Source organism: Mirounga angustirostris, unplaced genomic scaffold (assembly GCF_029215605.1).
Source record: "Mirounga angustirostris isolate CCGP_5_RB_7025 unplaced genomic scaffold, mMirAng1.0.hap1 SCAF_9, whole genome shotgun sequence".
In the NCBI taxonomy this organism is placed as follows: Eukaryota; Metazoa; Chordata; class Mammalia; order Carnivora; family Phocidae; genus Mirounga; species Mirounga angustirostris.
In genome coordinates, this window is record NW_026991717.1 from 42,933,143 (window position 1) to 42,945,754 (window position 12,612).

The window sequence follows — 12,612 nt, forward strand, 5'->3', positions numbered from 1 at the left end:
CCTATTTCTAGGACCATATCCTAATAATTCAAGAGGAATACAAATTTTTGAGCATACATGAAGAATTTTATCCTATCACAGGTTGTTCATGACGGCAAGTAATTGAAAACGACCTGTCCATCTGGTGGTGAGGGAATACCCAAACAGAGCATAGCTGTGGTCAAACGATAGATTATTCAAAATCAGAAATGCTCATAATACAAATGTTCACATGAAAAACAGAGTCTACACACAATAAATCCCAATTTTAAAAAAATGTATACAGGGATGCCTGGGTGGCTCAGTCGGTTAAAGCGTCTGCCTTCGGCTCACGCTGGAGTTACAGCGCTTGGAAAAAGAGCCCAACAGACGTATCAGTCAGTCCGGTAACCACAGGTTCAACTAGAAAAGGACAAGGAAGACGCTCACTTGATCTCATGAACTGTTCAGGAGATACAGGAAGTGCAGAGGGATTCGAATACAAGAAGTATGTAAAAAGGGAGTTTTCCCACCACTTAACGATCTCATTTTATTTTCCTTAAAATGAATCTACCCCTTAGCTGGCAAAGATGGACACCACTTACTAATTGTACAACTGCCACAAAAAAAGATCACACCTTTGGAGAAGATGCACTTAGCACTTCTTTTTCCCCAGCCTGTGAATAACAACATTAGACTCTCTGGAAACTGGCAAACCTAGAGCACTACCTAGTACCAGGCTGTTCGACAAAACTTGCAACTTATCACATGCTTTCCCTCACAGAGGAGAAATAAAGATGAGATTCCCAAGAAAAATGGATTATGGGCCATCTCCCAGGACAATTTCCCTATATATTAGCATTTTGCTCTGCCAAACTAAATCCACCTTTCCTGAAAGTGGAAATATAATGGGAAGGCCTTCAAAGGTCTGCTTACTGCAAAGACTTGGCTGTGGCTGTGGAACTGGGTAATTCTTCTCCTTAAGGATAAAGGGCATCCCTGACCCCACGGGTGGGGGGTGCTCTGGGCACAACCAAGGTGACTGCTTCTCTTACCTGGAGGAAGTTCTGGCTGGAGATGATGAGAGCCAGCTGGGCGCTAAGGTCTTCTGCTTGGGCTTGGCTCCCTCTCACCCCCTGGACCAGCTGAGGGATGTGATCGGCCACCGCCTATAGGAAGCAAGGAAAATTAAAACAGAGCACAGCCAGCATGGTGAAGGACCAAAACAGGGGGGGAAAGGACCCCAGGGATGGATGTTTTGGGGATGTGCTATCCCACCGGGGCCATGCTTGTCCCAAACCTTGCATTTACCCAGCACTTGTAAGCCAGCTGGGTCCCTAAAAACACTGAATCCTAACACAGTACCTCTGGGTAGCTGTCTCCCACACACGCTCTACTCTGTGCTCCTGAAGGTCCCTGTACATTTCAGCACAGTACGAGTCTCCGTAAAGAGGTCTGTTTTCTGCATTGGCCCACTTGCAACGAATACCAGCCTGGCCAATTACAGTTTAGAGCTTCAAAGCAAACAAAGAATCTATACAATTCGTCAGCAGATAAACTCAAGTCTCACAGTCCAATGATGAGAAAAAAGTAAGGGAAGTACTCAACTTCCAGCCTATGTCAGTGCTTTGGTTTCTCACTTGGCAGGTAAGCGTTCTGTCCGTCACCTTCCTGTCACTACGGGTCTTCCTCCTCATTTCTCAAACTGGAAATCCCAATGCCCAGGGTGGAGGAGGGAGGAGCAGTATTTCTGTGCCGTAGGAGACCCGCCTTCTCCCTTTTCTGTGTTCTCCCGTCTGTGGCCACTCCTCACCTGACTGGCCAGGTCCTCAACGGTCACAGCACAGTGGCCCCCATTGCTGATGAAGGTCCCAACCGTATCCCACCCTGCTGACCTATTTTTTTTGGAACCCATTCCAGCAAGCGTTAAAAAAAAAAAAAAAATTTCCATGAGATCTTCCTCAGATCCTCTTCAGGACTTGCTCCAGTAATCGGGTCCACTTTGTTCTCCACTGCAACCTGATACATAGTAAAGCTCTCATCTCCTGACAGTGACACCCAGACCCTGAGTATCTTCAGTCTCTGCAAAGGGGGGAGGGGTGTAGTACATCCTGTAGGATTGTCCTGGACACGAGTAGCAAGTGCTCTTTGAGTTTGAGAAGAGTTTTCTCACCCGTGCTGCCGGCTGACTTGAGGCTCTAGCAGACAACACACACGCTCTACAGGAGCCTGGCTTGCAGAAAAACCCCTTCAGTCTGCATCCAGTCTTGAGGACAGGGCCTTACTGCATCGCTGAGACTTTTCTGCTCCTCAGTGGGGGGCTGGCCTCAGAGAACCCAGAATCAGGACCTGAAGGGCTCTGGGGGCTTCTCTTCAGAAATAAAGCCATCTCCGAGGTAGAAGTGGTAACACCACTTCCATGTGAACCGTGTCACAGAGGAGGTGTGAAAAAGTCGGGACAGTGCAGTCAACTCTCAGAACCTTGGTACAGATACAGCTCTCCACTCAGCCCCCACTGCTCACTGCAAACACCCTTGGGAGACTCCAGTCACACATGCTGCCAACATGTGGGCAATGGTGACGCAATTATATGTTGTGTCTGGCACCATTCAGGGGTGTCCTGGGAGAGTGAACTCCCTGGGCCTTCAGAAGCAGCAACAGAGGTGTTCACTGAGCCCTTTGGAGCATGCTGGCTCCGACACATGCCATCAAGGCCCGGGTCTCAAAAGAACAAACAGGCAACAACAGAGAGCCCCAGAGCACACGGTCACTGAGGCCAGACGGGATGAAATCAACCTGCAACCCGTGCGGAGCAGGGAATCAACCCTCCTACCACCAGCACACACCAAAGACCAAGGCCCACTTCTCAGAGGGAGAAAGGCACTCTGGAAATTGAACACTTCGTTACTATTTCAGAGCTCGAAAATGGCCTTGTTATTGATCCTCCTTGATTTGGTCTCTTGAAGAGAAAGTAGACAAAGGAAAGACAATGCGGGAAAAAGCACCATACTCTCCCTTCAGACACAGGCCATCCACTTATGAGACAAAAACCAGACGTGTGTGTGTGTGCGTGTGTGTGCGTGTGTGTGTGGACACACCTGGAACACGGGAGCCTGAACAAACTACATTAGGGGCCCGGGTGATCGGTCGTAACCGAATTATGGCGGCGCCTGGCCCTCTAAGGCCATGCGCATCATCTACGGCAGCCCTGGCTCTCGGGCGGCCGGAAGCTCACCTTGCAGCTCTGGACCAGCTGCTGCTGGGCGGCGGGGTTCTTGTTGGACACGGCCGCGTTCTGGGAGGCGGCGATGGTCTGCGTGGCGGCGGCTGCAGCCTGCTTGGCTGCCACCTGAAGAGGAGAGCGACAGGAGGTGAGGCAGGCTTCGAGGGCGCCCTCACACACACGCACACTGGCATGCGCCCCTCCCACGGAAGAGCCGCACGTGTAAGAAAGGGCGCCCCAGGCCCAGGCCCTGCCTTCTGAAGGCCACTGAGGAGCCTCGTCTAACAAGGCCCGTTATCTCCGCGGCGTTTGCAGTCCCTGGGATGAGCGATAAAGACAGGCACGCTTGGAAGCTCAGGTTCCAGTGCTCATTTGTCTCTCTCAAAAAAGATAAGGGACAATCAATTCCAAGACCACGATGGCACTGATAAGTGGCATCAAGTCTAAATGTTTTAGGGGAATTGGTTTTTTTTTCCCCCCACAAGCGGCACAAACGCTGGTGTGCCCATGGCTCTCCTCTTGCCACCCACGGGAAGCCTTGCTTCAGAAAGGCCCAGGCTTCCCCACCAGAGAACGTAATTATGTCTCTCACATCCTTCCAAGAACAAGGAGGCCAGTTTTGTTCCAGAATCCAGCAGACTACATGGAGGGATTCATCAGACAGGCAGGTTCTCGGCCTCCAACCTCCCAAATTTTAGTGTAAGAGTCTCCTGTGTACCTTCGTGAGAGAAATTTATTTTCTTACAGAGTTTGTGCCTACTGCTATTTCCTTTTCTTCCCCTGAGAATAAACACATGTTCTGAAAAATGACAAAAATATTTTCTTATTACTCCATCCCATACCCCTCCACCAAGGCCTGATCCCCATTCTCCAGTCTTTCTAAGTTTGTGTTTTCTGTTGGGAGTCCTGAAAGAGTCACTGCCTCTGACAAAAATTTATATATTTTCAGCTAAAGATCCTTTCTGAACATGGGCATCCCTTAATGCCAGGGGAAAAAAAAAATCCCTATTTCCTCCTGAAAAAAAAAAATGGAATTCTATTCAAGAACGCTAAAATCAGAAAAGACTTTGCTCACTGAAACCATGAGCTGAAGCTATTTTTCAAAGTGTCAATGTGCCACTGAACCTGAATGTACAAAGTACCTAAAGCAACATTTCAAATTGTTTATGAGTACCTTAACCATTCGACCATATCGTTAATCTTGATTTAGCTTCCTTTATATGGGCATTGCCTTATTCATTTGGTCGCTCTTTGAGATAAACTCTTCGCAATCTAAAACAGACATCCTAGGAAACCAGCCTCTTTACCCACCTCCAATCGGTTGACAATTTTTTTCTTGATGGCGTTCTGGGCGGCGGCGTTTGTTGCCACCCGGAGGCCTTCCGCAGCTTCTCTCAGTCTCTGCTGCTGGTCTTCATTCTCAGGATTGGCTGCAGCCCCCTGAGAAGGAAAAAAGAGAGATTTTGAGAGGTCCATGGGGCAGCATGCCACAGATGCTGAACTCGTGCCTTCAGTTTTACTTTGTCCTGGTAATACAAAATATCTGGAAGACAGAGCAAATGCTTCAAGCAGTATCTTTACAATAAATATGTTTCGTCTCATAACAACATAAAAAATCTACCCGGGGATGTTTCAAAGCTGCAGCCGTAAACAAGAGAAGTCCACTGGTGGTAATTAAACCCTTGCGATCCTAGCCTTGGTCATCCATGTAAATTAACTTGTGGTCAGATATCCACGGTTTCAAAGATGTTAAGACAAATCTCCCTCCCCCCACCCCAGATCTCTCAGGGAGAATTTGATTTTAATTGGAGTGACAGACACACGTCACTGCTGAAAGATTCTCCTGTCTTGCAGCACTAGTTAATGTGGATGGGCTAAGAACATAGGATAAACAGGGGCTGGGAAGACCACCCAAATAAGGAAATGTTGTTTAAGAAAGACCATGCCTAGAAACTGCATTCCTGGAAAACCTGAGTTGGAGAGTATAGCAAAGCAGAGCTGGGACTCCACTGCACTGAAATAATGAGAGCTATCCCATGCCCCTTCCCTTGGGCAGGGAAAGAGAAAGGGCCATGCACGGCCCATGGCCACACTGTTGCTGAAGGTTCAAGTGTCTTAGGTATGCAGATGGGTTTTATTGAGATGGGTGGAATTCTGAAGTAGGGAAAAGGCTAATGGTAATGTGATATAATTTTACTGCACAATAATTAACAAAGACTTAAAGCACATCCAGCCTTCAACTCCCACCTGCAACAGAAGCGGCGATTGAGCATTTTCTCACCGAGTCTGGATGTTCTGAGACCAGTTCTTAATGTGTACAGATGAATGAGTTTCTTTTCATGAACACTTCAGGGTGATAATATTTACTTCCAAGGCAGAGACAAAAGCAGAAACACACACGCCGATTATCGAAAATCGATTTTCCAATGTCTCCATTTTCCAAACGGCCAACTTGCCAAATTGACCATTTACAAGAACCTATTTCTTTGAACTATTTATAAAAGTTATAGGAAGTCATCCTGGCTGGAACAGTTTCAACGTCTGTGATGAAAGTGTTTTGGCAATGCTTTTGAAGGGAATCTTCCATTCTTTCAAACTGTAAACACTTTAAGTAGTCTTGATTTTGTATTTCTAGCAACTAAACAAATTCTGCTTTTGTATTTCATGTGTGAAAGGTTGTCTGGGCTACTTTTGCAAATTTAGGAAAATCATTTTATTTTATTTTCTTGGTCATCAGGTATTTAAACCACTCCTACACTTGCCTTCCTTTGGTATTCTGGGCAGCAGAAAACCATCATTTCTGCACTTGACTCTGAAGTGGGCATCTGGATCCTTCCTTAGCAACATCTCTTTCATGATGAATGTACATTAGATATGCAGTACTAATCTTGGCCCGGAATCTTAGTTACTGATTATGAAATGTATTTTTTTCCTGCACATTAAATATATTTTTTGGAGCTCTAACCATCATAGACTCTTTAGCTTTCAACAAAATTCTGCAAATTAAAATACTGTCATGAAGACCAAGTGACAACTTTTAACTAAAAGAATGTATGGAAACACCATTGTCCCATCTAATAGAAATAATCAGAAATAAATACTTAAACAAGTTTCTGGTAACATGGTACATTCGGTAAGGTCTGGTGAGCACTACACATCTAGAAACAAATATACACAATGGTCCTGGCTCAATCTTGATTATGTGATGGTAGGCTTAATCGTTTTAATTCTCCTATTTGTTAAATAGGGATTGATTAGATTTTACACTCAGGTTCTTTCCAGTCTGCCAATTAATTTTTTGTGAACAGGAAGGTTTCCTTAAAATAGTTATGCTTAGACTTAGAAGTGGGGGGGCAGAACTCGTAAAAACCATAAAGAAATTAAGCACTGCACCAAAAAGCCTAATACATATTTTTGACTAAAAGGGATGGTTAAGGGCAGAGCTTCTCGGCTGAAACAGGGCTCGGGGGACAGAGGAAGGAAGTTCAGACCCTGCCTCTCCTTGGGTTTCTCTTCAGCCTATTCACGAGGTACCTCCAAGAAATCACAGTCCCTCAGGGACTACAATGGTGAGTCAGTCGAGGAAGGTCTATGTGATTCGCCACATGTCATAACACATTTTAAGTGAAAGAATTCACATGCTAGGTAGTTTGAGGTGAACTCGTATTCTGTTGGAGGCCAGGATGTGGGGGCTTTTAATGAATCTTAAATGCACAGAAATACATTAACAAATACATGTTAACTTAGGCATATGAAGTGGAAGGTGATTTTATTTTATTTATATTCATCAGCATTTTCTATTAATTCCACCAAAAACGTATGCTAGTTGCATAATAACAAAAAGAGGAACACAGAGAAATATACCTTTCTCTTTTTAATACAGTTCTCACCTCGAGGTGGGAATCAGAATCTTCTGCAGAACTGACGTGCACGTACACACACAGTCCCACCAGTGACCTTGTGAATCAGGGTCTCTGGGAGCGGAACTGAGACACGCGCCCTTTGATGTTTTATGGGGGGCTCTGAAACAGGGCCCTGAGACAAGAATCACTGGCTTTTAGAAGCCGCATGCTGAAGCATAGCTGTCAAAGAAGCAGAGAGCTGACTCTTAACTCTTCACTCCAGCTGTTGTAGAGTAGTGAAAACTGCTACTGGGATTTGAAGAACAGTGAGGCAGCACTCTACTATGTAAAATTGTGATAGGAGTTTAGTTGAGAAGTCGAATGGAGGACAAAGTAATATTCAGGTTGCAGGCAAAAGAAGAGGCCTATTTGACTCTGCTGTTGACAATCTCCAGTTCAAATGAATCACCATTTGCAATAAGCTGATGGCGATAACCCCATGGACAGAGAGTGTGCTCACTGAGCAGGGACTTCGTCATCTACAGCTGAGTCAGCATCACTCCCTTTAAAGAGTGTTATTCTCATGTTCCATGCCCTTCTCCTTTCCCAACGCAACAAGGTTAAATGTTACACAACCATAGAGGTCTTCAACAACAAAAATGCACGCTCAGCTGACCATTCTTTATCTTCAGGGTACCTTCCAAATCCTAACTCTTAATAATGTGCCCTTTCCCATTGAACAAATACAATGCAATACCTTGGCAGCTTCCACCATGCGAGCTGTGGAGTCGGCCAGGAGTTTCGCAGCTGCCAGGAGCTTCTTCGAGTTCTCCATGTCGATTTCAGCTTCTGCATCCGACCTCATGGCGTTGACGAGGTCTGAGGTGGCCTGGGCCAGGACCCGGGCCTGGCGCACCATTTCACCTATGGGACGGAATTGAGAATGCCATCTGTCCGTCTGCTTTCTAAAGCTCAAAACCAGCACAGTCTAGTCTACACACCTCTGGTAAGACGGACCGAGAGAAGGGAGCCCCCAAGCTCTAGTCCTAAGCAATGCAGCCCACTTAGACCCAGGACCGAAAATACTCCCCATGGCTACCAGGACTGTACACCCCAAACACACCCAACTTCCATCTTGAACTCTGAGGGATAAATAGGACACCACGAAGCAAAGAGGAATTCTTTTGAAAGAGAAGGCAGGGAACAAAGTTCTGTGGATTTATTATGCGATTTAGTAAAATAGTTATTTAGAAAATATTAGTTACCTCACTTCAGGAACCACTTACACAAAGTCCTTATAATAAACTCTGCATAATGGCATAAAAAATTACTTTTGAAATTTGAAAGAATTTGCATGTTACCTAACTCCAGATGAATAATATCACATGATCCACTGTATTTGTGTCATTTGGCTCTCACCAATAGGAAGCACAGACCCCAGTTTCACGCTCAATTGCTAACATTTGCCTTGGCTCAGTTTTTCCTATCAGTTTTCTGTTTGCTCACCCTTTTCTTCCTAGTGCTGGTTTTGATCTTATTAGTAGTAATTGTTTGGTTTTACTGTTCCTGTGATTTTACTGATATCTATTTCAATTTTCTTTTAGAAGTAAGAGGGGTATAAGAGTAAACATTTAAAATAAAACTACTCAAATGTAAGGGAATTTTTCCTCCCCCAAAGGTCATTTGAGGATGCCAAAACACTGTGATATTAAGGGGGAAAAAAAAGCTTTCATAAAAATCAAAATGTGCTAAATTCAAGGTATCGTGGATTGGATCCTGGGATGGTAAAAAGACTGGAGTGGAAAATCTGGTGAAATCTGAATCATGTCAGTAGTGAATAGTTCTGCATCAAGGTTAATCTAGTTCTGACAAATGTGCTATGGGTTATGGAAGATGCAAAAAATGAGGGAAAATGGGAAAGATATATAAGAACTCTCTGTATTATCTCTGCAACTTTTCTCTAAATATGAAAGTATTCCAAAATAAACGGTTTATTAAAAAACAAACAAAACAACAACAAAAAGTCCAAATGTGCAGAGTACGCTGATCTTCCTAAATCATGTAAGGAGGATACAGAAAAGCACACGTTTTTATTTGTTTCTTTTCAATACTTGTTACAAAGAATGGCTCTGTGCTGACAAGGAAGTAAGAAAACAAACCTCTTACAAACTACTGGTAGGGTTGCAAACCATAGAGCCTTTCAGAAATTCCACTTATTACATATAGCCCTAAAAGTAAACCAAGATATTTTTATAAAAAGAGTTGCTATAGTGTTATTTTTGTTAAAGCAAAACAAACTAAGAAGCAAACCAAAAAACTTGGAAATGACCTACATGTCTATTTAAAGATAACTGGTTAAGTAAATTATGATAGAATTCCACGGAGTAGAATATTATGCTGCCATTAAAAAGATTAGCATATAGTTCAACACGAAAAATGTCTTTAAGATATATTAAGAGAAAAAGGTTGCAGAAGAGTATAAATAATGCATTTCCATTTATATAAAAAGAAAGACGGTGTTAAAAATACATACATACACATACACAAGCATGTGAGACTATAGGAAGATCATGTAAAACAGAAATCAGTGAGTTGCCAAATCTGGAGATTTAGATGGGATAGAGCTGGGCTGGGCCTGGGGAGACTTACTTTTCAACTAATAGACTGAAAGGTACATTTTACCTTTTTAAAAATTTTCTGGATATTATGATGTTTGACATCTTAAAAAAACCCTTCTGGCTCGAGAGAGACTGCCCTTCTGAAGGCTAGCCAACTTCTAGAGATAGCGCAAGTCCAGCCAGGAGCACGCCTTTGATACACAAACCAAGCAGCTTAGAGCCACACCTCCTTTATCTGGCCACCACAGCCCTGGACGCAATATCCTTAGGCCTCATTCATCCCAGGGCCTGATTCCAGGAGGCTATGATGACCCCTATCGTGTAGAGCCTGCTGCAAATAGTCAAACTAAGCAGTCCTGAGCTGTTCACCCTGCCCTGCCTTGCCTTTCCAATGGAAATCCCGATGAAGGCCACAACCTAAGGCCTCCCCCTCACTCCTCTCTTCTGCAAACTGACCAAACCCGCTGCTTCCCCTGGGACCCCACACGGCACGTGGTGACCCTCTCTCTGGGACCTGGGAGTAGAATACAGTTTTCCTTCCAAGCTTCATTCCTGCACTTCCTGTGTCTGCGTCAACTTTACCTGCCACATCCGACATGTTTCTTCTAACAAATGGGATTTGCTGAGAAGTTATTTAAAAAGCCTAGTTAATGAACTCTTTAAGTGTTGCCATGGATGGGCACATTAGGAGTCTTCCATCTTTCTCCCAGCCTCAGCGAGGAAGTCTCTGACAGAGGCTGATGACAACTCGCCCTTGCCAGGCAGCCGTCACCTTTCTTACTCACAATCGTCACCACGAGGGAACCCCAATAGGACCCGTCCACCCCCGGCATCGCCCCTCACCGGCATCGCCCATGGAGCTGAAGATGCTCTCGGTGACACACATGATGGTGTCGGTGGCCTGGTCGTAGCGGCCGATGGGCTCGCCTCGGCTGGCAAACTGTCGCACGTGCTGCAGGAGATCATGCAGGGCCTGGCTGACCACGCTGGCCGCTGCGCTGACCTGCTTCAGGAGCTCGCTGTCGTCGGTGGCTGCCTGGCAGGCGCGGACACAGTTCTCCACTGAGCGGTCCACGAGCTTGCCCGCTTCAATCAGCTGCTCCTGGCACACGGGGGAGCTGATGGTGGGGCTCACCACCTAAAGTGAGAAAGGAGCGGGTCTTGGGCACTGAGGGTCAACTCTCGGTCCCCACTGTGCCCTAGCATTTCCACCATGTTCCTTCCTGCTCTGCACCTCGGTTTCTTACTTAGAGGACCAGGGATTACACTAAACCATCACTGAAGTTTCTCATACTTGATGATTTCACTCTATCTCTGTGACTTTTGATGCCCATTAATTTTTATCTTCTTCAGTGATACGTAACTATTCTACTGACTACTTCCATACAGAGAAATTTTTGGTATTTATGTCATGCCTCCTCCTTTTAGGAACATCTAACTTGAGTCTCCTGAGCTAGGATAACAAGACTATCTAAGGGAATTGTATTTCTTTTCCAGAGACATCTGGAACTCTGTACCTCTTGGTACTTTAAAGAACAGGGGGATTCTGTCAGTTATCTGTGGGTACTTGGAGGGTGCACAAGGAAAGCAGGAGCGATACCATCAGGACTCCTCCTTCTGACACTGCAAATCCCACCACAGGATAGGAAATGCTAGGCTAAGCTGGTCACAGATAGATAGAAGATGTTATGTCATCAAGTTGAGGAAACGGACACCTCCCATCTTCTGATGCATGAACACACGGTGAGGAAAGGGTATGTGAAATCCGACAGGCCTGGGCTTACCCTGGTCCTGCCACGGAGGACTTCTATGGCCTCAGGCTACTTACAAACATTTAGGGACCTCAGTTCTCTCTTTGGCAAACTGGGGATGATGTGCTCAACAAGGTAAAGTCCGACACCCAGAGTGTGCACATCATAACGGGCAACAATGAACTTAATCCTGATTACCCTCACTCTAACACTGTGCAGTGCAGGAGGGGCTCCCTAAGTCAGGTTATCTACGAACCCATTCGTGATGCTCTACTACATTTCTGTACAACGCAAGAACTCTGTGTGCAGGTGTAAATAAGACACACTGAGAAGTCCAAAGGGGAGACACGGCGATCTGCAAGCAGAAATGGCCAATAGACACAGACAAGGACCCCTGCCTGAGGGCTTGGGCAAGGAAAAAACGATAAAAGCACAATGGGGTGGTTAATGTCAAAATCCTATAGTGTCATCTTAAAGACAACACCTGATGCAAGCTCTAAATCATAGACAATTTTAACAAATTCTGCCTCTGGTCTCCCCCAGTGACTGGAGGCAGACTAGGGCATGTGACACTTGGAGAAAAGGGCCTGCGGTACCAGCTGGCTTACCTTGGCACACGCCACAAGCTGGGAGGTAGAGAGGGCACACTGGGTGGCGGCAGCAATCACCCTGTTCTGTAGGACTGTGTCTTCAGCTACTTGGGCAACATTCTTCGCCTTTAATACCAACATGGCAGCAGCATTGGCCACAGCTTTGGCCAAACTCATTAAAACATCCTAAGATGGGGAATAAAAAAATGGGCATTTATTTTTTTATCACCCTTTACAGCTAGAAATAAGACGTGGTATCCACTTAAACACTTTATTAAAATTCCATTTGAACGTTTTCTTTCCGGTCCTTCGTAAGAATGTTCTTTCCACTTATTTTTCTGAAATGTCAACTCACCCTTAAACGTAATTAAAGGAAGAGACTAGTGTCCTCATGACATAGTCTTCCTATATGTGAAGTAGCATAAGGTTTAAATCTAAAATAGGGTGATTTCAGGGGAGGGTTTTTATTTTAAACACTGATTCACATTCATGTACTTCTCTAACACTGAGATTAAGTCTCTTGAATATGTGGTCGATGCAGTAGCAGTAGCTCAAGAAAAGCTGAAAATGTATCCAGATGCCATAAATACAACATGCTGTAGGAAGGATAGAATTCATGGCCTCCAAGTC

At 45.0% G+C, this 12,612-nt stretch overlaps 1 protein-coding gene across 16 annotated transcripts in view; it reads right to left on the reverse strand.

Annotated features, from left to right (window-relative positions):
* The window catches only part of TLN2 (talin 2), a 430,586-nt gene that overhangs the window by 126,599 nt on the left and 291,375 nt on the right, over positions 1 to 12,612 (reverse strand). For all 16 annotated transcript variants that reach the window (XM_064570358.1, XM_064570361.1, XM_064570366.1 and 13 more), the window contains 6 exons: positions 12,001 to 12,168; positions 10,485 to 10,779; positions 7,781 to 7,947; positions 4,493 to 4,621; positions 3,194 to 3,307; positions 1,014 to 1,127 (listed from right to left, as the gene is read on the reverse strand). In XM_064570358.1, coding sequence (XP_064426428.1) covers positions 1,014 to 1,127; positions 3,194 to 3,307; positions 4,493 to 4,621; positions 7,781 to 7,947; positions 10,485 to 10,779; positions 12,001 to 12,168 — 987 coding nt within the window. The remainder of the gene's footprint in view (positions 1 to 1,013; positions 1,128 to 3,193; positions 3,308 to 4,492; positions 4,622 to 7,780; positions 7,948 to 10,484; positions 10,780 to 12,000; positions 12,169 to 12,612) is intronic.